A 27,932-nucleotide genomic window follows, 5' to 3' on the forward strand; every position below is an offset into this window, starting at 1 on the left:
ATTTTCCAGGAACACTTCTGAAAGGATTTTTTTCACCCATTAGTATCTTAAGGTAGTGGGATCGTACCATTTTTAGTACTGCGTCAGGGAGGAGAGTCTCGGCCGAGACTCAAACAGTGAAAAGATAGAATTCAGTTAATTTCTTCAGCAAAGAAATCCTAGAGTGTTGTTTTTGAATTTGTTGTTAATTATCAGGCTACTTCCTGGTTTTAGAAAGTGGAATCACACCATTTTGGGCCATGAGTTCAGGAGAAGTATCTCCTACTTGTTTCAAACTGTGGAAAGACAAAACTAAATCCTCTAATGAAAGTCAAATATATCCCGAATTGTCATTTTTATGTTTGTTGTGCATCCATTGTTAGCTAGCAAGTCACGTCCACATTTTAGAAAGTGGAATCGTACCATTTTTTTTTTATCATTATCATTCTGGAGTAGTTGAGAAGTATCTCCATTGTGACTCATGTTTGTTGCGTTGACCGATAAAGGATCAATAATATTTATCTGATGACATGACAATGACATAACATGCTTTAATGAAATAAATCACACACTTCAGAAATGCTGATTATTCAACACATTAATGAGCGCAGATCGCTGTAGATGTGTTTTGTTAATCAACCAATCAGAGGCTGGGGAAAAAAAACGCTGGTGCTATTGGTGGCCAGCTCGCTGGCCTTGTGAGGATGAATTTTAAATCTCATGGTTCAAGAAACAGTGCCATTGCTAATGCATTTCTAATTTAAATTGCCCTGCACTGCTGATTCTGGAGGCTCTGGGCGGATGAGATTAACATAGCAACACATAGAGGCTGAAATCTGATTGGACAAAAATACCTCAGCGCATCCAAGAGAAATACGAAAAAATCGGGGCTGGTCTCTCCTTTTTTATGCTTTTTCTGGAGACTCTTAATGACAAAACTCAAACATACACATGAGCTGCGAAGCTGCAAAGGCCTTGGCGGAGGTCTGCGCCTTCCCCCATTGTAGTTTGATTTGGCAAAGGCCCACGTACTTATATTAACAGGCAAAATAGCACAGAGTCAGACTGATAAGATGAGGGAAAACATAAGCCTCCCTCGCGTCCCTCCCCTCTGTCCTGGCAGCCACATGCTTGCAGCGAGCAGGCTGCGAGTTCTCATGAAAGCGGTTGTATATTTGGAGAAGACGTATCATTAAGATAGAGCAGAGGGAGCGAGGAGGAGGGGAGGATGCGCTGAAACTTTCCATCTGCTGCTTTCAAGAACACGTTCCCGCTCTCGCTCGCTCTCTCGCTCTCTCGGCACGCTGAATCCAAGCCAAAGGCCATTAGGAGACGCAGTATCACACACCATATTAAAACTTCACAGTTGTGACAGATTGGAGTTCATTTGGCCCGCTACAAAAGCAAGAGGGGAGGATAAAAACACATTGCGTGCTTCAATGTACTGTTGATGTGTTGCGTCGTTTGAGGGGGGGGAAAAAATGCTTTTATTTCGACTGTTTACTTGGCATTCGTTCATTGAGTTTCTTAACTTGTCTATGATGATGATGATAATAATAAAAAAAACACGTTTTTCATCACAATAGTGCCACAGACAGTAGATGTCTACGGCGGCCTTTCCCAGAATCTCTTAGTTTAGGCAAGAGTCAGGAACGGGATAAGCTTTACCGTCCCCAGCTTTGTCTTTGAAATGAATGAATCGGCTGTAACTACTATACACAATCATTGTGTACGCGTCATAAAAATTAGCATATCGTCGCTGTCCTGTGATAAGCACTTATGTCCATTTTTTTCAGTTTTCTTATTTTTACGTGAATGGTGTTTCCGCGTTACAGACATGGCATTAACGCGCAAATGATTTTTTTCACAAACCTCCATCCCCCCATATATCACGAGTGGGACTCTACTGCATTGGCCGCATATGCCTTTTGTCTCGCCGACTTCATACCTCACATGACGAGCTCTGACATGCTAGCGGCGCATCGTTTGTACCAATGGACGCGAAGCAAAGGCCCAAACAATAGCGTTTTATTACATCCGACGCACGCAGACGGCAGAGCGGCGCCTCATATCAGCTGTCCTTGAATACATTTGTGGTTGAATCTGTCTGAGTTTTACGTATTCCGATTTTCCAGTATAGAACGTTCTGTACGCGGCATACCAACACAAAATATGTTACGTAAAGGGCAAGGAGTGTAACTACCCCGTGTTCTAGCCACACTTTGTCAACAAAAACAGTGCATTTTAGCCCCTGGCTAGCGGAGGTAATGGCTTGTCACAAGATTTTGGCAGTATGTCAAATTTGGTAACTCATTTATATAATAATTCTGACTGGTTATTGTTCTTCTCTGCTTTAACTACTTACTAATAAGAACACATACTATAGATGGTGTACTTTGCTTTAGAATTTTCTTCCCTGACTTAACCCAAAGGGAACCAAAACCATAAAACTAATGTATGTACCAAACCTTATTTGGTGTACTATTACACCCCTAATTTTTATTTAATACTGCGTAAGTCTGCCTAAGTATAACAAATGAATGGTATGGTAATGCAAGGTAAACATATTTGTATAAAACTCTACCTTTGCGATTGCAAGTGGCAAACGGTTGGCAACTAGCTAATCTGTGGCTAGCTACCATTTGGCGGAAGATGCCAGCGTAATCGTCTTCATCTTGACTCGATGCAGTTGATTCGATGCAGAAGATCCAAGCACCAGAAGATCAATATGTTAACTGTCCGATGTTATTAAGCCAATGAGAATAGGAACAAAAGCAAAAAGTAGAAATCATACAAAATACAAGCAGCAAAAGTGCTAACGATGGGCGCATCTATGATGATTTTGACTTTTTTGTGAGCGATTTTGCCCATTCATCCGTTTTTTTTAATTTTTTTTATAATGTTTAGTGGAGTCGTGGACAATCGCAGTGCACGTATATATAAACCAGCAGTCTCACCGATTTACACTTTACTCCACTTTTCCACCGTGCCACCATTTTGTTTGAATATTTATGACATACTGCCTAGTCTGCGTATGTTACAATTTCTCTTCTTAATTTAAATGGATATTGTGATATATGGTGATGGTTCTCTTCCAGCGAATGCAGAATTGTGGCAATTATTTAATTATTGGCAAACTATCGTGAGTTACGCTCACCCTTAACTGTAACATGCTTGTTTGAATATACACACAAACACAGATTGGACAGCAGTTTAGCCAGAGGCGACAATGCAATTATAACTTACTGCATGAAATTAGCCTCCATGTATTTCCCCTCCTTACTCGTATCCCCCCCACCCCTCCCTTTTTCCCCACAGCCCATCACATGGACAAGGGGAATGCTGGGAGGGGGAAAAAAAAAACAGCGAGGCTCCCCTCTGCTGTCTGCCGCCCTTCAAACAAAACACAGTCCTGTTCATAATGTGGCATGAAAGAGTAAAAAAAAAAAAAAATAGAAATAAACATGCTGGCGCCACACCAATTTTACATGTCTGATTGTTGTGTGTGTTCTTTGTGTATGAGCTCAAACTGTGTCAAAGCACACACTCACTCGAGATGTGTCAGCATATTTTCAGCGGGTCATATTTGAACGTGTATTGAAAGGATGCTTGAACAAACGTATAGCTGGGGATATACATTTCCTATTGGGATGTTGAAATACAAAAAGATCAAATATCTAAACAAGTGCGGTTTCACAGATTTAATAATGATTTGGGTTGTGAACATGTGAGCGCTAAAGTGATGTTGATTTACGCAAAAGTACATAAAGACTGAACATGGAAAGAAGTGCGATTTGAAAAAAAAAATAAAAAAATGTGTTTTTATTTAATAAAAAAAGAATGGATCCGTGAGTTTTAATTGCTATTGCTATTGTTTTTGTTCTCCTGCTTGGGACTTCAGTTGAGTCTAAACAAGTATGATTTCACATACTTAAAAACTGTCATAAATTTAGAGAAGTCCCTTCACTTTTTGGCTTGGCACAGGTCTCCGTCCAGTCACACTCAGTCAAACCCGAGTACACGAACATTGGGCCGTGAACGTTGTATTAATTTGATTCGTTTAATAATTTATTTGAACCTTAGGGTAGGATGATTATACAACATACATCTTCAATGATTTTTTTTTTTTCTAAAAACAAGTTTGAATTTATTATGGATTTTCTCTAATCAAGAATGATACATACAGTACAGGCTGAAATATATGCATACGTTCACGTAAATCTTTTAATGAGTCTAAGTCGGGAAGGTTCTAAAATATTTGACAATTGAATTTGCCAATCTACGCCTTAGTTGGATCAAGCAATCGTCAGAACAATTGCAGAAGCCGAAGAATTTTAGATGTACACGACTTTACTACTTACTACATACATGATGTAACACAGACGCAACATTCATGTGAGCCGATCAGACTCAATAAGGTCCTCCCCTGGCAGGAAGTGAACTCAAGTGCACTTATTTTCTTTTTCCCGTAGCATCCGTACCCGTCAGAGGAACAGAAGAAGCAGCTGGCACAAGACACGGGCCTCACCATCCTACAAGTCAACAACTGGTAAGAGAAACTCGGCATCATGCGCGTACGATCTCATCCTTCCCTCAGGCTATGCCGGCTGCCGGTGATCGGAATTAATGCCACCACTCCAACATCAGCCCCCCCGGTCCCCCACCCCCCCATCCTCCACCTCCGCCCGTTCCCAAACACAGTAACACTCCGCTTACGGAATCACGCTGGTGCGGATCAATCTCGACAGATATGGCCTGAAGTCATTTTCCGAAAAGCAGCGTTAATTAAGAGTCAAACAAGCATCGGAAAACATTAAAAACAAAATAATCAGGCACGCAGAAAGTGAGCAGTGGTGATTAACGCCCGGACTAGGCTCGATTTTAACGTGGGCTAATTTTCACATTTGTGATGGTGTATGTTAAAATGATTTTTTGGGGGGTGGGGGGACCTGATGAATATTTGATTGTTCTTGCCCTACTGTCCGTGCGACATTTTCATTTGCTTAATTGCTTTTGTTTGAAATGCACATTTTTTGTGATTTTTATTTTACATATTCATCCATTTCTTTCCCAAAGAAATAAAAACATATTACTATAGGGTTAAAAACAAAAACAAAAGGGTGTAGACTGAAGCTCCATCTTAGCGAATTGTTAACAGTCAGGTAATTCCGATTAAGTGCCTATAGCCAATCTGTTGTACTGTCAAATGATTTGGATCTTTGGCCGTACGATTTCTTAGTGTTTTGGATTCAAAATTCAGATTTAAAGAAAAAAAAGTTACTATGTCTGTGTATGTCATTTTAAGAGATTCCATTGTGTGGATATCGGATTTCATGCGGTTATCTCAGCATGCTGTCATATGTGAATTTCCGCAGCAAAAAAAAAAAATCTAAATTATTGACAATGGATGATGATTAGTTGATTATCTTAGCTCAAAGCAGCCTGTATTTTTTAATTGGGTTCTGAGTTTGGTTTCAAACTAGTCTTTTAATCTGAGCTGGCGTCGCAGAAACGGTAGAAAAGAAGCTCTTCTGTCATTGAAAGAAGCCACTCTCTTGGGCTTGATGTACACTTTTACTGCCCAATTCCAATTCCGACAGTTTTGAATTCATACTTTCAATGGAGTAGGACAATATCTAATAAGAATGCATGCTTTCTAAAGCCTTCCTCCCACCTGAACTCTAAATTGTTGACCGTTAACGGTATTCCTTTGAACATTTGCGGCTTTTCTGCTTAAGAATTCTTTGTATTCGTCATTAAGATTCTTCACTTGCTAGTTGGCTTAGCTCGAAGCTACCTTTTTTTTTTTTTTTTAATTGGGTTCCAAGTTTAACCCAAAACAAGGCTTTTAACCTGACCCAGCTTTGAGAAAAGGTAGAACGAGGGGCCTCTGTCTTTGCGGCAAGCTTCTCTTGGGCTGGATTCTTAAAATGTTTATCTATTCACGTGTTTTAAAATGATTCTGATATAAGTCTATCTGACTCCTTGCATTTGTTTCCCTCTTTACACCTTTACTCAAAATTGTTGACCGGTGATGAGATTTCTTTGAAGATTTGCGGTGTTTCTGCTTAAAAATTCACCATATTATTCATTAAGATTCCTCACTAGCTAGTTAGCTTAGCTCGAAGGGGCCGCTTTCTTTTTTTTTTTTTTTTTTTTAATTGGGTGCAGAGTTTGACTCAAAATGAGGCTTTTAACCTGAGGTAGCGTCGGGGGAAAAGGTAGAAAGAGGGTCGTCTTCACGTGGTGCAATCAGAGAGATGCCTATCAGCACCCACTCGACGTTATTAGCCGTGGCTAATTAAAGGGCCGGCGCGGTCCGGCTAAGCGTGGCCCCTATTTGATCTGCGAAAAAATGAACCCTGGAAAAGCGAGGGAGAGCCAAATTGAGATGAAAAGATGGAAAGAGGAGAAAATAAGGAGGGAGGAGAGGAGATTAATCCCTCTAATGATGTTAACATGATGCCCGCCATTGTTCAACGGGAAGAGCTCCAGAGACAGGCGGCAGATTAGCATGCCAGGCAGTCTATGGAGAATTCATCACATCGGCGCACACACACACACTCACACACGCGCGCGTACACAAAGGGGTGGAATAAGGACCGCAGGGAAGCCCATGTGAGGGTTATGACATCACGTGACCTTGCTGAAATCCATCGGGGGATCAATTCTTTTAGCACAGATAAAAGCTAGTGTGTGTATCGCCTGACTCGCCTTTTGTAGTGCCGTATCCAGGTGAAAATGTTTTTATTTTAGTGGTCCTGAACACGACCCCCCACAAAATTCACATAGTAGCGCCCCCTGGAAAGTTAGCAAAACGTATCCCTCGACATCAGTTTTATAGAGTCTGCCATAACAGGACACGTGGAAAAGTCTCAAGGACCCAAGGCTTAAATTCAAAAGAAATGCGACCATTTTGGTTTGAAGCGGCCATTTCCGGGTGAATTCCAGGGCTTGTACTGCCAACTTCTACGAGGGAATTCACCCAAATGAGCCCTAATTTGAACCAGTTATCATAGCTCGATGGGCAATGCTAAATTATCAAGATTTCTTGCCAAGTTTGATCTTTACTTGATCATTATTGATTAGGATTTGGAAAGTTACGAAAAAAAAATTAGGCCCAACAGCAGTTTCATCGATCAAAAATGACAACAACAAAAAATTACGGAACCGTGGCTGAAATTGAACAGGACGTTGACCATTTTGGTCAGAAGCATCCAATTTGAGCAAATTCCATTGCTCCTATTTTGGGTGAATTCCAGGAGTTGTACTTTGGCCAACCCCTACTCCGAAATCCGATTAAATGAACCTCAATCGGAAAGCATACGCCCTCGCCAGATAGGTGATGCGAAATTTCCACGATTTTTTTTTTCTGCGCCATCCAATGTGGGCAGAGCTTGGTGTCAAAGTTTGACCATCGCCAAAAATTCTGCCAAATTCAAGTTCTACCTATTCAATCATAACATGACACGAAAAAGTCTCAAGGACACCCACCTCAAAACAATTTTTGTGTGGCTTCACCTTTTTTGAGCTTGCTTTTCTTCTGTGGGATAATTCATTCAGTTGTCACCAAAATGAACCAAGTACAGTATACTACTTTTTATTTTTTATTTTTACAGCATTTTGTGTAGGGGCAAGACACAACCTAAAAGTGTGTGTGCATGTGTACAGTATGTACATCGTGGGAGGCTAATCTCTGTTCGTATGTGTGTGCGAGAGGGTAACCGGGGGTGGTTAATCTAGAAAGTATTAGCTGTTAAAGCCAACATGCCGGGATCCTACTGCCCCCTCATATTGTGCAAATTGTGTGTATCCGTGTGAGTGTTGTTGTTGTTGTGTGTTTCCATGCGCTTTGGCAGGGAAGCACACGCGACGACGACAAGAGCGAGCGAGGTTACATGAGGCGAGAGAGCGAGCGCTGCCATTTCACTGGCGAGTTGTTGTGTTGTCGTGCTGCCCTGGAAGCTCCGTTGCCATTGGGTGTCGCCATAGCAACCCCCCGGTGATGTTACCTCCTGACCCTCTGATTTGGTGGAGTCAATTTGCCTGGCTGCCACTCACTCACGCGCACACACACGCACACACACACACGATTACACACTGAGAGCCAAGCAGACGAGCCGCACCGACGTTTTCCTCGATGATGACGACTGATGGAAAATTTCTACTTTCATAGATTAATTTCTGTTGGTCAGAATTGAACAAGAACATGTTCACTCTAATATTGTACTTAAAAATATAATGACATCCTAAATAGAATTAAAAGAATGAAGAGTTTTTGATTCAATTCAATGGACATTGTGCTTCTCCCTCTGGTGTGCACGTTTTCACCACCTGGGGGCAGTACAATGTAGACATACTGTACTGGTTTCAGCTCTTCGGTAAGGTGCAGTAATATGAGTTGTTCTTTGCAGAGGATAAAGAAATATGCCCGTGAGTGTTGTTATGTTGTCTGTCTACATGTGTTGCGCTATTGTTTGTGTCCAAAGATCCGTTGTCGAAAGACTTATAACACTGATGCTATTCGCTAGCCTGACTATGGTGTTTTCGCATTATCTATTAGCCTTAAGCTAGTGGACTGTAAAGCAAATTTAGGTGGTTGTTGTAAATGCAGGCTTAAGCCTTTTACGTCAAGTCATTTGTAGCTAGCGCATGAAATCGTCAATGAGCTTATTCAGATCAGCGAGATGTTATTGAAGCCGTTTGAACTCTAACAATGACACATCCCGGCCCACCATGTCCCTCATGTGCACTCGGGCACCGCGTGGATGTGTTAACACACGTCGCTGTGTATTATTGATGAGCCGGCAGCAGTAGTGGAGCTCGGCAGATTAAATAAAAAATGCTAAAGGCCGGCGAGGGGCGCAGATCGCTCATGAATTATTGGCGCCGCGACGCCACACCAGGGAGGTTCCACCTTTGAATGGAGGGGAGGGAGGAACACTTTACACCACCGCCCTGTCCTTAAGGGGGCTTGCACAGTCATGTGAGCAGTCGGTGCCAAGCCCTCAATTAGCCTTTAGCTTCTGGACCGTCTGCAGTTTAAAACATATTTTGGGGGGGATTATTTAAATGATCTGTTAGTCATTTCTCACACCTGAAATTGACAGACGAGCTAGACGAGACCCTCTCCCACCCCTACCTGTTGAACAACCTACTTGATGAATATTCAAGTTCGCGGCAGTCAATGAAACGACGCGGTACTTTGTGCGGTTTGTTTGCTTCGGCTTTTTTTAATATCCACTCAGCCGAGCGAAAACATGCGCGCACAGAGAAGACTCACCGCAACGTCCTCTAACGACCCGGACTAAACTTAGCTCCTCCCTGACTTACGAAGATCTTTAAACAGTTGAGACGTTTCATTGTGAATTCTGTAATAGATGCGGCTAAACTATAAAGACACATCAATGCGCCTTAAGATTTTGGACGACAAATGGTGACAAGCAACCTGCCGACAGGATTTTTTCAGAGTGAATCTTGTAACTGAGGTTTCTTGGCATGGCACATCCCAATTGTGTTCCCCGGCAACGCATTTCCCGCACAGTTTATTGAGCAAAGCAACTTCTACTGTAGCAAATTGTCTTAATTACGCGCAGACGTTCTTCTCCCTTACACATGCTAATATTTCCGGAGTCATGTCGGGAAGTGCGCGCTGCCATTGTCATCATGCGGTTTGTCGTTCATTTGGTGTCATTAGGCACGTGTGGCGGGAACACGCTCACACGCCGGCCGGCGATGCTTGCATCGTAGCACACACGCATACAAGCAGAGGAGATTTTCCCTAAGTTGCGCTTACACGCTCTGCTGATGTAAAAATCAATGCAAGGGTCATCAGGTTTCTCCTTCCTGCGCGCAATTTAATCACGGCCCTTTAAAAGGCGGCGTTTGAGCCATTGTTTGGTCAATAAGGCCGCTTTTAGCAACATCTTAAAAGCCGGGAGAGCGCGAGCGGAGGCTACTTAAGGCGGGAGCGGCCGGCCGGCCGGCCCATCATGGCCTTTCTGGAAGGACCAACACGGCAGAAAATCATACTGCTTGAACTTCTTGTGTACACAATAGCATTAAGAGACACAGCTTTGCCACGTTTTTTTTTGTTTGTTTTTTGTCCATTACTGTAGGTTGACATATGAGGGACAAAAAAAGAAATCATTCCACTCCTAGGAGTTGTTTTGCACAGGTTTCCTTTTACTGTCAGGGAATAAAACGTGAATCAGACAAACAGAGTACAGGAAGTCGGTAGCCAATGCAATTTGGTTCTGATCCAAATTAACATTGTTGAGGTATCTATTTATCTATCCATCCATCTGCTGTATCTATAGCATCTGGTTGTCTACAGTGCCGGTCTGTATTTCTGTCTATCTGTAGTGTCAGGTCACTGGTGTTGATCGTTTTCGTTTTTAGGTCATCCCATGCCGTCCACCAAACTCATCCGAGCACGCCTTTTTAGGACTTTTGTAAGAAGCGTGACCAAATACATCGTCCATTCACTCTACTTATCTTTCTGGAAAGCTTTGTTGATGAGAAATGAATCGCATTAGATGGACGTCATTGGAGAGAAGTGGATCCGGTTTTATTACATTTCTGCGATCTTACTGTATAAAAAAAAAAAAAAAAGGAGAAAAAAAGAGAGGCAAGCATGACTTCTGGCTTATCAGGATTTGATCAGCTCCCGGGGAATCCCTCGGCCTGGTTCGTGCTATCAGCGCGACGATAACAATGATTGCGGCGAACCGTGAAAAGGACACGTTTGTCGAGATCTATGCGAAGACAACTGGTCCGGCGAGTCAGGCCATTGGGTTCAGTCTTGCTCGTGTGTGTGTGTGTGTGCGTGTGGGTGTGTGTGTGTGTGTGTGTTGGAATGAGAGGAGGCCAGTTGCCAGAAGTTGGGTGAGTCTAACCACCCAGACAAAGTCCAATATTTTGTGGGTGGAACATCAAAATTTCCACTCTTGGAGAACTGTCCACATTATAAAGGTGTGCCACACAAAGATAGATAGACAAGTAAACACACAATCTAATGTTTAGTGTGTGTTAAGTGTGCATGTGCGCAAGCGTTTATGCAAGCAGGGTTGTTGAGTGCAAAAAATTGTGCGACAGAAAAACGTGCGTGTATGTGTACTTGTCTGTGTGCGTGTGTGCGTGCATGCATGCGTGTGGACCATCCAAAAGGACACAAACGTTATTTAATAAGGGTGGTGCCACACAATGATGCAAAGACAAGAACACACGAAAACATTTGTGTGCAGGGCTGTTCCAGGATAAAACAAGACAAGCACACACTGTCTAATTTTTCACCTGTGTGTTTGTGGAACAGCAAAACTCTCCAGACAATGTCCACAAAATAAAGATGATATGTCAGAGGTGGTGCCACACAAAGATAGAAAGTCCAGAACACAAGCAGTCTCATTTTTGTGTTTGAAGGGTTATGCCACAATAAATCGTGCGTGTGCGTGCAACAGCCAAAATCTCCACACTAAGAGAAATGACACCCTCACGATAAAGGTTGAATGTCAACGGTGGTCCACACAAACACAGGAAGACAAGAACAGACTAAAACACGAGTGTGTGTCTTTTCCTTGTTTTCCAGTTTGTCCACTCAAAACGGTGTTGTCAGACAACAATACATAGTCAAGAACACACACGCACACGTCGACTATGACTGTAAGTCACATGCGGCGTCCGTAACAAACTTTTGTCATCTCAATCTAGTGTCTTTAGTCATGTACACACTTTGTACATTATCATGAATGCGTGCATTATGAATTCCTCTCGCCGCTCATAAATCACCCGCGTCTTGGCGTCGCGCCAGCCCGCCGGCTCCCTGCCTGGCCATGAAGTCAATTCGTACACGCGTGTTAATACCAATACTGTCATTTTTCTTGCACTATTAATAACTGCGCTGTTTATCAGGGCCTCCGTGAGTAACGTTTTTCCACATTAATCTGGGGAGTTATGAGCGATTTCGCTGTCACAGATCATCATGCTTGTCATAGACCAGGCAGAGGGTGTTACCTGCAAACATATAAACACACGCGCACACATAAAAGTGCACGCATTTAACAAGCAGACTTGTCGCGAGGTGAGGTGGGGGTCACCTGGCTGGGCTCATGCCAGGCAGTTATTAGTCAGGAGGCCTCGCTGGCTGTGTTTAGACACGTGAGCGATATCTCACACACACACACACACACAGTTGGATCGAGCTCCCGCTAACAGGAGGCGGAGGATTACGTGCATGCGGTGCGGGGAAACAGAAGAAAAGTGTGAAATTTAAAAGGGGCTTTAAAGTGAGAGCTGCTGTGGGGGTCACCTAATCTTCTCATTCTCACACACACACACCCCGTCTTACTTCTAAAACACACACCATGCGCTGTTGCGCTTCCATCAGTCCGCCGTTCATTAGAAGTGCAGTGAAGCTAATGCTAAACTGGTTTCACAGAGCGGGAAGACAAGTTGGGCAACCACGCACTCTCTCACACACACACACACACACACCCCCACGCACACACACACACACACGCACGCACACACAGACAGGCATATTCACGGTTGTGTATAACGGTGTCCATGACAACCAACTGCTTGAAAAGTAAACATGACTTTTAAGGTCGAAGAGAATCTGTTGGAAGAAATCCCCCCCCCCTCCCGTAAGAATTAATTGAAATAATACATTTCAGGGTCAAACTGTTGCCGTTATGAAACTGGCTTACAACTGTGACGTAACATATTTAACTGTCAAGTGTAAAAGTAAGTTCATCACTCTCAAAATCGTAAATCATATATGTTAAATAGGAAAGTAAAACAATTAACAAAAGCTCTTAAAATGCCAGGTGTGACAAAAAGTGAATTTGTCGAAAATTTGTCTGAGCTGATGTTTAATACAAAAAAAAGAAATGGAAGAAAAAAATAAAGGGCCGGACTTTGGAGCTGGGAGAGAGTGGGCGTGGTTGATGCAAGTGTCCCATGTGAGGCCTCTCTCGGGCGGGCAATGATCCAGGCAGCCCTGGGCCCCGCTTCTGGAGCTTCCCCTACATGGGGACTTTAAGTTACTTTTTCCCTCCAGATTCCGGTTGTGAATACACAAATATTCATTTTGTTATTTTTAGTTATATAAATGTATTCATCTATTTTGGTCATTCATCAATTTTTAATATGTCATTTTTTTGTGCTTAATTGTTAATACACGAAATTCGGTTGACGTAGAAAATGACCCCAAAAAAACTGACGAGATCCGGCCCGTTTGGAATATTCGGGAAAACAAACAGAAAGCTAGACGGATGAGTGCTACGCCCCACGAATGTCAGCACGTCTTTGCATGACACGCACGCACATACACACACACGCCACTTGATTGCAGTTAGGCAAGTACCCAGCGTCGGTCACCATGGTAACCCCAGTAACAAATTCACAACATGATGTCATTCACATGCTGTACTGTATATGCACGATGCGCGCACCATTTACATGTTACTTGCGACTTTTTGAGGCGACATTTTGTCCGCGTCACACACAAACACACACAAGAGTCGTGCGTGAGGTAAATGAAGGGAAAGGCAGGTGTAGCCTCGAGTGGTGTTTTGTGATATAAGACCAAAAAAAGAGAGGGAATGATGGCGGGGACTTTGAGGGGTGCTGCAGGGTGTAAAAGTTCACAAACCAAGTCGACATAAGATGAAGGACGTGTTAAAAAAAAAAAAAAAAAAAAAAATTGAAATGTTGTTCAACGTGTGTGCAATTTTAAAACTATGTTGCTGCTAATGATTGAAATACATAATTGAAGTGAATCATCTAATTTGCAAATTGCCTCTGTTATGTTGTTAATTAATCTATCAAACTAGCACAATTGAAATGATAGCTGTTTATTTTGTTTTATGGCCGTGTACGTGATTGTGTGTGTGTGGGTGTACGCGCGTGTGTGTTTTTCAGATGTTTTTCGAAATTATAATACGATTGGTATCATTGAAGTATTGTGATGGTGTCGGCGGCAACATATCGCCACATTGTCGAATCGTTGGCAAAATATCTCAACACTATCGTTACTGGTCCAAAGTATACAATCAGTATTTGTGCTGACTATTGGTATCAGCAGCAACATATTTTGATATCTTGATATCTTGAGCAAAATTTTATTTTTGCTCTCCATCATAGGCAAAATATCACGGTACTATTGGCATAAAGTATCTCAATATTTGAAAATACTGTGATACTGTTGGTATTGTTGGGAAAGTATCTCAATGTTATCAGTATTGCTGCAAGGTATCGTGATACTAAGATACTGATAGTATCACAGCATTGCGATATATTGGCTCAGATTCAGGAAAATAGTCAGCCGTGATTGGTCCTTGTGAGCAGTTGTGATGTCGTTTTCAGAAGACAAAATGGCCGCCCCCACAGATGGCTGAAAACGAGTGCATTTTGCTGCTTAATTTATATTCCACAAACGCAAAATTAATCCGAATGCCGTGTTTCAACTAGTGGGCCTGCTGAGAACATATTCTTGGAAAAAAAATATGTTTGGCTTGACTTCCGCTTCAAGAAAAGAAACTTGTTGTTTACCTTGTTATGTGCGCGTTTAACACCCCGATGGCGAATCGTTATGCCCAAGCGCAAAGGAAACCTTTGTCTTGCTGTCAATTCGTATTTGTCCATGATAACGTGTGACAGATTAGCTACTTTCGTACCCTTTGTGTGTGCGTGCGTGCATTTCAACACTATGCTACTAAATCCTGTCATGTGCAAATGCTATTATGCTAATAAATCATCCTTTTTTTTTTTTTCCCCCAGCAAAAGTTTAACCACTTTACTGTTAGTTTGCGTGAATCGCGTGTGTGTGTGTGCGAGCAGGAAGCACATGTGGGCGAGGCGTTAATTGCGGTTTGAGGAGCAAACAATGGATGTCATCCACGCACTGACAGGCCGACGATAAGCGCCGGTGCCGAGTCCTCGCCTTCTCCTTTTTACTCTCTTAAATCACCTTGAGTGGCAGCCGGCGGGAGCGTGTGCGTGGTGGCCACCAGTAATTTCCAGCTCTCTGAGATTTTGAATATGCATAGTGCACCTCTGTTGGCGTGCGCCCAAATAGGCCAATATAAGTCCCGCTCACTACGTGTGTGTGTGGTTGTGTGTAGCTTTCTCCTGATATAATATTGCTAGTGGGCTCAGTGTGTGTGTGTGTGTGTGTGCGTGTGCGTGTGTTTGTACGGTGAATTTAAATGAGCGAGCTTGCCGCGTAACCTTTTGTATCTCCAATCTGCATCTTTCCACAAGCTCGTTATTAAATTACCTCCCGATCGGTCACACCGCCGAGGCAGCTGATGAAAAAGACAATTTCTTGCTTTTAATTGGCCATTTCACGTGCGTCGCACATACACCTGTGTGCGTGTGTGTGCGCGTATAGTACATGTGTGTGATGTAATGAGAATAGCACATTAGCTTGGCAGTCACACTAGCTTGCAGACCAGACATGAGAAATCGCTGCAAAAGTCAAACACAATCCGATTTGTTTGAATTCCAATGTCATTTTTTCGTCTAGCTCTTTAGCAGTCATTCTTCACAGAGGATAAAGACGATATGTATTGTTACATATCCGTGTTGCTCAACTGCTTGTGTTCAAATAGCCGTTGCTTAAAAGGTTGTAACACCGGTACACGATACTCTTCGTTAGCCCCTCTGTGGAGTTTCCCGTCATGTATTAGCTTTAAGCTGGCAGACCTTCAAGCAAAGTTATGTCATTGTTTTAACCACACGTGTCTCTTTATCTTATTTTTAATTTGACAAACGTTAACTGAAAATCACATGAGACAACTTGTAGACTTTCATTTTTTTTTTTTTTTACCTTGCTGCGACATCAGAAAGCCAAAGAAAAAAGTGAAAAGACACTTGTGGAGTTACACTGACGTATGCGCCTCGAAGCACAGCTTTGAGGCGTATTTCTGACTCACCCTTCCCCCCCCCCGAAAATGTTGGTCCTCCTCCAAGTTGTACACACTTTGAAGGCCTTGAAACATTGAGGTCTCTCTGTATTCTGGAGGCGCATCAACAAAGACCGCATGGCGTCCTCAGTTGTGGCGCAACACATGGACGGCATGTGTGTGAGTGTGTGTGTCTGCGTGTGCATGCATCTGTGTATGTGTGTGTGCGTGCCCCTGCTGGGACTCCAAACTCCAGGCGCTTGGCTCCCACGACGAGGCAACGGGACGACATTTTTATTTGGGGTCACCCCGTATGTGACACCCCCTCTCGCCCCGTTTTGGGCCAAAATAGCCTGACCATTGTGGCCGTGCTTGAATAGTGAGCCTCATTGTGTTGCCTTGGGGGAGGCCGTAAACACTGGGCATGTATGGTGGCTCGGGGGTCGTGCGAAGGTGAAGAGGAGCTCGCCGTTTACTCCTCGTCTGCTCATTCGGCTCGGCTTGTTAACGCTCGCAGTGAGAGCGTCTGCTTTCCTTTTTTCTCCCCTCTCTCCTTCTTCTTTCCATTCTGCCTCTCGTTCCCCCGGCTGCTATTATGAGAGGCATTTTCTCCTTTGTTCCAGGCCCCATGGTGCATCTGGGCTCAGATACGGGCACGTTGGGGACAGGAAGCTGGCGGGAGGAGGGAGGGGGGTGGGGGGGTTGTCCAGTATGAGTCAAAACTGGATCGCTACTTTCCACCAGAGAAGGGAGGCATGATAAGGAGTGATAAAGCAGACCGAGGAAGCAAATACATGAAGCGAGGGGAAGGAGACGTAACGGTCCGCTCTGAAACGAGGTGTTTTGTGTATGGAGTTTTGTATGTACAGTAGTAGGAGTCCTCACTTAAAAAAGAACCAACTATTATGACGCTATCAATATTCTAGGCACTGTACTGTGATGCATATGCTTTCATTGGCGAAGTATCATGATACTTTTGGTAATGGTGGTAGAGTATCGTTATGCTCTCGGTATCGTGGGCAAAATATCACAGTACTTTTAAAATTATTATAATGCTGTTGGTATTGCAGGTAAAATGTTACGATACTATCTGTATTGGTATCTTTGGCATAGTATCGTGATGTCATCTGTATTTTTGGTATAATGAATATTACCGCTAGTCAATGCAAAGTACTGCAATGATTTTTTTTAATTGTAAACAGAATTTGGTGATGATATCAGTATTTTCGACAAAGTATCGTGATACTGTGGTATTGGTAGCAAATTACAGTGATTCTACATTGTAGGCAAAGTATCGTAATAGTTTCAGAATTGTTAGAAAAATATAACGATATAGGAAAAGAATTTTGATCAGTATCATTGACAACGTATCATGACAGTATAATAACTTTGGCAAAGTATCGCAGAACTTTCAGAATCGTTGGCCTGAAATTGTGATATCAATATCATTGGTAAAGTAACGTGAACCTATCAGTATCCCGTGCAAAGTATCACAATACTTTTAAAATTGTTAGCAAAATACGATATCCATTTCAATGGTAAACAACTCTGATTCTACCGGTAGGCACTATTGATCAATTATCATGATAGTATCCTAATCTGTATCATTTGCAATATGTATTGGCAAATTATCACGATAGTTTCAGAATATTTGGCTAAATATTGCAAGAATATTTTGTCATCAGCAAAACAATGCAATACTTTTAGAATTATTGACAAAATATTAGGACGATATCAGTGTCGTTGCTAAAGTATCACGATACTAGTGGTATTGTAGACCAAGTGAACATTAAAATTAGGCCAGATTTCTGTGTATTTTTTTTTAAAAGAGATGCTTAATAAATGCCCTTTTCACGTTGCTCTCTGAAACTAGACAGTATTCGTAATGTTGCTCTCTGAAATGACTCCCTTTTTTTTGTTGTTTTGTATGTGCTCGTCACAATCTACTATGAACAAACACTTGACTTTCTAAGAAACGCGCCTTGCCAAAAGCTCCTCCGTCTTGCATCAGCGTGTTTGTGGATGTGTTGCAGGAAAGAATATAAAAAGAGGCTTTCAAATATATATATGGGAGTGGGGTTGGGGGTGGGGGGGGACTGGAGGTCAACAGTTAGCCAGAGCTGGCCCACGGTTGACCTTCTGTAAAGGGCCCGCAGAGGAGAGGAGTGAGAGGAATGCTCCTCGACGCTCCCATATCTCCCCCAACGAAACAGGCCCCCGCCAGGGAGGGCTGGTTGAGGGGATGGATGGAGAAGGGGGGAGGGTGTTGGTGATAAAACTCCAGACGTTCCCTCATTTGATGGTGCTCTGCCATGTCAGTGCATTCTCACATTCCTCCCTCGCTGTCCTCACACCCCCAAAACAAGACGCAGAATTCCCCATTTTTTTTATTACAACAAAGTTGCAAAAGAATTCTTTGAAACCCCAGTCATCAAAACCAGATTCACTAGTAAGCAACAAAAATTTGTCTATCATAAGTATCCATCCGAGCCGCTTATCCAGACTCCCAAAAAAGTTTCAAACAGCCATGTCTGAGAAGCCACAGGAGGTTTGCCGTTTGGATTTGAAGCAGTCATTTTGGATCATTTTTTGGGGTCCTTCAAAAGACAAACGTTTCCGACTGGACTTTAAAAAAGTATATATATAAAATAGATTTTAAAAAATTAGCTCCAGAAGCTAGTTTCACGTAACTACATGAAATTTGATAGGTAAGTATATCATGAGTAGACCCACAAAAAAAAAAAAAAAGAAAAAGAAAGCAAGATCCGAAAAGACAAATGGCGTCTGCCATTTTCGTTCATTCCCAAAATTCAGCCCCTGTAGCCAGTTTAACTTGGCAACATGGAATTTGGTCAGCACATCGATCATAAGTCGACCAACAAAAAAGTCTAAAGAAGGCATGTCTTACAGAGACACTCGAAGTCTGGAATTTTGGTTCAAAGCAGCCAGTTTGGATCATTTCCTCAAGTCCTTCAAAAACAAACTTTTCGTAATGGAATATTCTAAAAATTCAGCCTCAGAAGCCACTTTCACATAACTACATGAAATTTGATAGGTGTGTCTATCATGAGTAAACCCACAAAAAGTCTCTAAAAGCGCGGTCCGAAAAGACAAATGAAGTTTGTCACTTTGGTTCATTCCCTTCAAAGAATAACATTTCCTACCAGAATGTTTTCAAAATTCAGCCCTCAAATCCAGTTTAACAAGATGAAATTCTGTTATATCAAGCATAAGTAGACCAACAAAAAAGAAGCCATGTCCAAAAAAAGACCCGGGAAGTATGCCTTGGTTTAAAGTGGTGATTTTGGGCCATTTCCAGGGATTTTTCAAAGACAACCTCTGCTGCGGAAAGATTTTGAAAATCCGCCCCTAAAATACGTTGCGCTTAGTAGCATGAAATTTGGTAAGCATCTTTAACATAAGTAGACCCACAAAAAAGTCTCAAGATGCCATGCACGAGGAGGCACAGTCTGCCATTTTGGCTCGGAGCTGTAATTTAACAATCATTTCGGCAATTTCTAGTGGTCACTGAAAGTCGAACTAAACATCTGAAATATTTTTCAGCTTGCTACCAAATTTGAAACATGTATACTAGACAAATGGGCGACACTAAATTGCCAAAATGATTTGTTTTTGAGTGTGGGTGGATCGTGGCTGCCAAGTTTGATGCCTCTCCATAAAACAAAACGCTAATAACTCAACCCAATAACTCAAAGTGCACATTTGTCCAAAATTGTTCTTCCTTATTTGGAGGAATGGTTGCTTAATCCTTAACTACACATCTTGTGTTTGTTTTTTCTGTTAATTTGCCAGCACTTTGTATCCAAAAGGAGACACGTCCCTTCAGTAATGAGGGGTCAAACGCGTCCCTTTTGTTTGGCTCCTCTCCTCCTGCTGCTCTCTGGGGCCTGGCCCTTGAAATGCTCCCTTTTCTCGGGGACTTTTGTTTCCTTTACTTTTGGCTAATGCTCCCCTTTTAAGACGTGAAATGCAAGAGTCCAGCGGGGGCAACAGCAGGAACACATAAATCAAGTCCCCAAATCCCCGAGAGGCCTAGCTCTCCTCGGGGGTCATCGCACTGGTCAAAGGGTCGATTCACCAGGGGTTAGGTCACAGCGGGTCAGTGTGTGTGTGTGCGTGCGTGTGTGTTTGTGGGAGAGGCGCTGAGAATGAACAAACAGCAGAGTCAAACATGAATGCTTTTACTATAGTTTAAATGATCCAATATTTGTTTTTATGATTCTATGGCAGTCACATGGTTCAAGGGTAGTTCCTCGTCATAGTACTGTATGTATATTTTTTTAATTAAAACATTAATTTTCAGTCTGTGTTGCTTTTTTGCTTGCAATATCTCATATGTTGTGTTAAGAGTGAAGACAATTTCAAAGAAACGTTTTCAAGTCAATGCACATGATTTGCCTTTGCGGGCCACATAAAATGATGTCGTGGGCCGTATCTGGGCCTTGAGTTTGATACCTGTGGCATATACACTAGTATATATTATTGTATTGTAATATTGAAATTATTTTTATATATCATATTTATATATGTTTTTTTGTGTTCTTTTATACGTTTCAATTTATTAAGAGTATAATATGATAATGATTTAAAATGTACTGACATTCCTTTCTTGGACTGCAATACAAAAAGGAAAGCAAAAATGATCAAAAATATGATATATGATAAACATAAATTTCTTTTATGATAGTTGCTAATAATTTGATCATTATTATGAATGGCATTCTTCACTGACTGGCTGCGAGACATCAGATGCCTTCTAGTGAGTGGCCGCAATGGAAAGGCTGAAAATATGGTAATCCTTGACTCCGGATTAACCTCACTTCACTATCAGTCCATTGGTTGGATTCCCCCTTTCCTATATTCGTCTTTGTTGTTTTGCCGTTTTCCGCACTAGCTCCCCAATGGTTAGGCGTTGCAGCGCCACCTGTTGCTTTGCTTGACAGCCTTTTTTATTAGGATTTCCATTATTTAAAGTTGGGTACGGTAAAGGCCAACACAAAAAAAAAAAAATTGGCGGTATTTCTCACTTACATAGCAATGTGTGTTTTCATCTTGAGTTACAAGCTTTTCAAGGTCGCCATACCAGCTCTTTTAATCTTGTTTTCTCTTTTTTCCCTTCCTCTTCCTCCCTCCCTCTTCCTCATCCTCCTCCAGGTTCATCAACGCCAGGAGGAGAATAGTGCAGCCCATGATCGACCAGTCGAACCGCGCAGGCAAGTCTTTTCATGTATCCAACAAGTTGTTTTTGTTGTTTGGCTCCAGACCTCTTTCCGCACTCCCCCTGCCAGCTTGTCCCCATTTGTGTCCGTTTTAGGGAGCGGTTATCCCCCCCCACCTCCCCTTTACACGGCTTAGTTTGGGCTGCTGTAAACTTTATTACCTGTAATAGGGGTGAGAGGTCAGGGCGGTATTAGGGGCCGCAGTAAAGTTCAAAGGCATCCAGAGGGGCCGAGATCTTGCTTCTGCTCCAGTTGACCCACTGACGGCCTCAGTGGGAGCTAAGTGGATTTCTATGAGGGCGTCACAATGGGCCAAACGTTCTCGGGTTGCACTTATTCACCGAGCGCCCTCGAGTCCGTGCGATTTACGACGCGCACACTTTGTGTTCTCCTGCCAGCTGTTTACATTAAAAGCGCAACTATGTCCAAACATAACATGACAAAAATAGTCTTAGGAAATAAATGCGCACCATAAACCCCCAAAAATCACCCTGTTACGTTTATTTGGAATGCCAAGGAGAAGAAAAATAATTAAAAAAAAAAAATTAAAAAACAGCAACAAAAGACAATGACAACACCTGTTGGAACATGGGGTAAACAAAGAGATAAAACAGTGAAGGAAAAACAAGATAAAAATAGTAGAAACACCTGTTGGAACCTGGCAATAATTTAAGAGAAAAAAAACTATTTAAAAAAAAAAAACAATTACAAACGACAACAACACCACCAGTCAGAACCTGGTTGGGGAACCTGACAATAGACAAAGAAAAGAGAACAAAACACACTAAACGAAAATGGTAACACCTCTTGGAATCTGTTGGAGAACCTTGGAATATATAAAGGAAGTAAAGAGAGCAAAAAACAATAACCAAAGACAACAGCAAACTTGATTAGAGAACCTGAAAACAAAAACAGCAAAGGAAAGGAAAACAGAGTGCAAAACGAAGCGACCAAAAACCTTTCGGAACTTGAGATAGAGTACAACCTTAGGATAGTCAAAAGGAACCAAGAAACTGGTGAAGAAAATAATAAAAGAGCAAGACGCAATAACAAAATACAATAGCACCTATTGAAACCTGGTTTCAGAACCCAAGGAAAAAAAAAAGACTGCAAAAAGCAATAACAAAAGACAACAAAAACAACTTTTGGAACCTGGTTGGAGAACCTGAGAATCGACCCAAAAAAAGAACCCAAAAACCAATACAGAAAGCCAATAACAAAATCAAAACGAATAAGCAAATACAAAAACATTTGTTAAAACCTGATTGGATTTTTTGCTGATAGACAAAGGGAGTCATTTTGCGGGAAAATACACCTCAAAACTTCCTTCCATTATTTCCTTTGATGGGAATCAATGTATGGATTCTCCTCCAGCGATTGCTCATGTCTGCGTCCATCCTGCAGACCGGAACTAATCGACACTGGCTGCTAATGCACACGCTCTCCACAAAGTCTTTTAATGAACTACAGCGTGTATATATATTTTTTGAATGGAGTGTGTATACTTGTAGTGTGTGTAGCATGTGTGTGTGTGTGTGTGTGCGCGCGCGCCGTTCAAACCTCATTAAAGCATTAAAGCCCACCAGGAGCTTAGCGGTGTAAAAAGTCCGTTACAAGACAACGGGCGCTCCTGCTAGCGCTCGTGCGTGCAGCGGTCGACAGATGATCCTGCTTCGGCCACTGAGCCTTAATTACAAGCGCTAATTGACCACTCTGCTTCGCTCCCCCCCCCCCCACGCCCCCCTCTCCCTCTCTCTTCCCCCTTGCCTATCTCCTCCATATGCACACACAGTAAGTCAAGGAGCTCCCTATAATCCAGATGGCCAGCCGATGGGGGGCTTCGTCATGGACGGCCAGCAGCACATGGGAATCAGACCACCTGGTGAGGCTTTTTTTTTTTTGTCATCTTTCTGTCGCCGTTCACCTGCCAACGTGCATCACACACAAAATACAAGATTACATCTTCAAGATGCTGCTAGCTGTGTCAGCTACAAAACGGCATAACATCATAGCATGGCGTCATAGTGTGATGTCAACAGGGGGGGGGGGAGAATCAACCCAAACTTGTTTTTTTCAAGAATATGTTCCCAACAGGCCTACTAGTAGAAACACGGCATTTTGGTTTAATTCTGGTTTGTGGAATATGAGTTAAGCAGCAAAATCCAACCCTTTTTAGCCATCTCATTTTGTCACTTCTGGCGACTGATAATGACATCACAACTGCTCAGGTAACGACCAATCGCGGCTCAGCTTCAGAAAACAGGTGAGCCGTGATTGGTCGTTTCCTACGCCCTGAGCAGTTATGATGTCATTTTCAGTCGACAGAAGTGACAAAATAGCCGCCCCCAGAGATCGCCCAAAACGGGCGGATTAACTCTTATTCCACAAACGCAATATTTATCAGAATGCCTTGTTTCAACTAGTGGAATTGCATAGAACCTATTCTTGAAAAAAAATATGTTTGGGTTGACTTCCACTTTAAAGACACAACGCCATCTTGTGACATTGTAGCATGACATTGAACAGTAGTACGACATTGTAAGCTAACATGACACTGTAAGTGTAACGCCATAGCATGATGTGGTAGCGTAACATTGTGCTTCCATAATGTAGTGTAACATTGAAGCCTAAAATCAGAGCGTAACTTTTGTAGTGTAACTTTACTAGCATAACATTGTAGCCTAGCATTGTAGCATGAGGCAACGCTCTTCTGGATGACAACAATGTAGCATGATATCATAACGTATGACGTCATAGCAAGACATTGTAGCGAGATGCCGTATTGTGATGTCATAGCGTGACGAAACCTGACACTGTAGCGCGACAGTGTAGCGTGACACTGTAGCGTGACACTGTAGCGTGACACTGTAGCGCGACACCCTAGCATAACATCATTGCATGATGCCGTATCGTAACTTTGTAGCGTAACATTGTAATATAAAATCGTGGCCTAGCGTTGAACGACATAAGGCCAGACTATTCAGGATGGCAACAATGTAGCGTGACATCATAGCAAGATATTGCAGTAAAACATCATCATAGCATGCTGTCGTAGCGTGACATAGTAGTGTCATGTCATTCCCGTGGCGTCCTAGTGAGATATCATAGCGTGACGTAGAGTGGCCAAGCAGGGTGGCAATGTTCAGGATGATGTTGCTAGGCAGACAGTGCGTTAGCTACGTAAATAGAACAGCGTAGTAGTGCAACATCATACTACACTGTCATCAGTGTATGTTCGACATCATAGCGCACCGTTATCATGGCATGATGGCTGCTAGCATGACGTCATAGCACAGCGACATGTTTTTTTGTTTGTTTGTTTGTTTGTTTTTGCATCCCATTGACTGGTTTGTATGTGGTGTTCCCCAGGACCAATGGGCGGCATGGGTATGAACATGGGCATGGAAGGTCAGTGGCACTACATGTAGCCCCGCCCCCACCCCGGGGCCGACCAATCGCAACAGCGAGGCGAATGTAAGTCTGCAATCTTCTACACACAAACGTTTTCGTTCCTTGCCGTTTGCTGTGCATCCATGTTGCACAACAAAAAGTTGATTTGAGCATTCTGTTTGAGATTTAGTGTCCTACAAAATAAGATTTGGTGATTATTTCTGAACATTAAGGTCCTTCATTTAATCTTATTCTTTTGCCGTATTTAGGATTGTTTTTTAATTATTATACAATCCTCTTTATTGGAAGATTATTTCTGAGATTTACACTCATATGTCACACTGAGCATATTGTTGTCAATAAAATTTTGGGCTTGACTTCCACTTTAAGGCCCCAATTTCCAACGTTCCCTCACTTTCTAGTTCTTCTCAGTAGGTCAATTTCTCACCGTTTTTTGTTTTTTTTTCCTACCCTCGCTCGTCCCACGGCCAAATGGACTCCCGCATCATTCCGGAACGTGTACTGTACAGCATACGGCAAGCGGTCGCTACGGTTGTCTGCCGTTTAGAAAGCGGACACGTGAGCGTCCGCCAAATATAAACACATATAAAATGTTTGCGTGTGTGCACTGATGTATACATGCATACAGTACGTGTGTGTGTGTGTGTGTGTGTGTGTGTGTGGTAATAGGATTACTGTTGGCACGGGGAGGAGGAACGCAAACTAGTGCAAAAAAAATGGAGGAGGAGGAGGTAGCCAGCAGGCTATGGAGCTTAGCGGGGCCTAATTGACTCGATCCAAATTAAATATGCCGTCAGCGGAGGTGTGACCAATGGATTTGACTTATTCAGTTTACCAAAATGGACGCCATTAACCCCTACGCAGAGTGTGCCGCTATTTGAAAAAAACAAAACAAAAAACAAAGAGTCTCATCGTGAGGAAATGTCGTTACGGAAACGCTGTCTATAGTTTGTGTGTGTGGGTGTGTGTGTGTGTGTGTGTTGGGGAGGGTGTGTGTGTGTGTGTTGGGCGTGTCCAAGTAGCCTCTCTCCCCTCGTCCCTGGTAGCAGCTGCTCGCCTTCCCAGCAGACGTCGCTTTAAACAGCCTCAATTTGCCTGCTCAATCCCGTAATTGGGCCACCAGAGGAATCCTGGCCCAGCCAAGACGAGCAAGAAACATGGAGGGAGACGGGGAGGGAGACTCAATGAGGAGGAGGAGGAGGAGGAGGAGGAGGAGGAGGAGGAGGAGGAGGAGGAGGAGGAGGGAAAGATGGAACGGACCAAAGGGAGGAAGGAAAGGGGGTGCTTACAGCTTCATCAGCTTGTATTGGTGGCGTCTTTTCTAGGTCAATTAAACGATGAAAGTCTTTTGTGAGCAATTAAATTAATAGCGTATGATGATGGGGGGGTTGCAAAAAAAGGTTCATTATGTATTCAAAGCATTTTTCATTAGCTTCTTCTGCTTCTTGTTTGTCGTGGTCTTCATTGGCGCATTCAAGCCAATTAGTGTTGCTTAGTGACGTTCCAGTTGGAGCCCCCCCCTCCTTGTGAAACAATACACCTGTCAGCATGCATGAAGTCGGCCAAGCCAAGCAGAAGACAGACAGGCCTCCCCCCCACGCCCCGCCACCCACACTCGCTCTTTGAACGCCGCCGAGGTGACTCTCATATCGCCTTTGGCCCCGTTTGGATTCGCCAAAGACCCCCCACCCACTCCGGACCCAAATGTGGATTCTTTTTTACTATGCAAAATGTGATATGGATGCTTGCTAAAAACTTCGGGCAAACTTTCCCAAAGTTCTTGAAAAACGCACTCCTTCCACAACAAGCCACAAAAAAACTCAAAAGAAAGCCCATAAAGCTATTCAGATTTTTTTTTAATCTTAAATAATAGTTTTGGAATTTTAAAAAGTAATCATTATTAGAATGTAGATGTTTTTAGTTTTATTTTTCACCAGTTTGTTAATTTTTTAATTAGTAATGTATGTGATTTATGATAGAATGTTTATTCTTTTTTTTCTATTTTTTTTTTTTTTTTTTACAAAAGTGTTTAAAAAAGTTTGTTAACTTAAGAACAATTTTGAAATGTATCTAAACTCATGTTCAAGCACTGGTTGGATTTTTTTTTGTGTTTAAATTGCGAAATTTTGAATTTCTTTATCCATCCATCCGTTATCCAAACCGCTTACCCTTTATTTACTTGTAAAAAAAAAAAGATATATAATAATATATATATTTTTAAATTATGCTTACGTTTGATTTTGATACATTTTCATATAAATGATAATTTTCCATTTTCATAGCATTTTCTGATGGTCTGCCTCGCTTTGTGAACACTTTATGCTTTTCCCCCCCCACTGATTTCTTCCCCAAGTGTGTGTGTGGTGTCCGCGTGAGCGAGCGGCGCCCGTGAAGCCCCCGAATGTCCGTCCCCAATCTCAGCTGGAGACGCTTTGTGCCCCAATCCCGGCTCCGATCATTAAGCACAAATTTGTTAACCCCGGGCCGAGGGGTCGAGACGCGCCCCTACCTCCTTGCCATTAACTTTCCTTTCTGAACTTTTACTGTTAATGAAGAGCGTCCCGGCTACTCCTGCCCCTCCCCCCGCCCCCCCCCGCTTATTGTCCGCGTGAATGCTCGTCCCCGTTGATTCGGCCCCTGTGGACTCCAACACGGGAAGCCTTAAAGCTCGGCGTATTGATTGGCTTATTAGTGGAAAACCTTATTAGCAATTTGTGCTCCTTCAAGCTTTTTATTGGGGCTCGACGTACATTGACTTCATGCGCATCGACTCTCGCAGTCAGCGCGTTCTTGTTAAGCGTGCAAAATATGGATTTTTCTTTTATTGCCACATTTACATGCTCTGCTTTGGCACTGCAGGTGACCTTTTAAGATCAAGAAAACAGTCTTAAATGGGATTTTCCAAAGTGAGGCATATGTCATGTCACCTTTAGGTCCTACTTTCAAAGCTATTAAAAAAAAGTCCACAAGTTCAATAAGTATTGCCATATTTAGACCACAATACCAATTCATCCCAGTGCAGCCAAGGCTTTTTAAAACACTCTGAAACTTTCACACAACAAATAAAAGAAAAATACCACCATTGTCAGGAAAAAATACTTTTTTTTGGTTCTGAAAAAATATTTTAAAAACTTGAATGAAAAGAAAAACAATTGTCACGAGAAAATACCGCTTTTGTGACTTTGTTGTACCAGAAAACTTTTTTTTTGTATTTTTCTCATTAGATTACTACTTTATTTGGGAGAAAAATGAATTTAGCTTGATAGTGTAATTTAAACAACAAAACAATGACTGAAATGTAGTAGAGTATGTGCAAGCATGCAAATTGTTGAGCTTATGCCGGCGGCGTTTCGGAGTGGACCTCGCGTATCACATCAAGTCGATCGTGTGTATT

At 42.5% G+C, this 27,932-nt stretch overlaps 1 protein-coding gene and 1 long non-coding RNA gene across 2 annotated transcripts in view; one reads left to right on the plus strand and one right to left on the minus strand.

The window, feature by feature from the left end:
* Positions 1-27,932, plus strand: part of meis1b (Meis homeobox 1 b) — a 95,692-nt gene that overhangs the window by 65,392 nt on the left and 2,368 nt on the right. The window contains exons 9-12 of the mRNA XM_086044689.1: positions 4,452-4,528; positions 21,063-21,121; positions 22,920-23,009; positions 24,497-24,601. Of these exons, the coding sequence (XP_085900815.1) occupies positions 4,452-4,528; positions 21,063-21,121; positions 22,920-23,009; positions 24,497-24,555 (285 nt within the window). The 3' untranslated portion in view covers positions 24,556-24,601. The remainder of the gene's footprint in view (positions 1-4,451; positions 4,529-21,062; positions 21,122-22,919; positions 23,010-24,496; positions 24,602-27,932) is intronic.
* The window catches only part of LOC147139985 (uncharacterized), a 32,988-nt gene continuing 27,950 nt past the window's right edge, over positions 22,895-27,932 (minus strand). The window contains exon 3 of the long non-coding RNA XR_015088599.1: positions 22,895-23,051. This is a non-coding gene — a long non-coding RNA (uncharacterized LOC147139985). The remainder of the gene's footprint in view (positions 23,052-27,932) is intronic.

Source organism: Filicampus tigris, chromosome 11 (genome assembly GCF_054856515.1).
Source record: "Filicampus tigris isolate MCC_2025a chromosome 11, RoL_Ftig_1.0, whole genome shotgun sequence".
Classification (NCBI taxonomy): Eukaryota; Metazoa; Chordata; class Actinopteri; order Syngnathiformes; family Syngnathidae; genus Filicampus; species Filicampus tigris.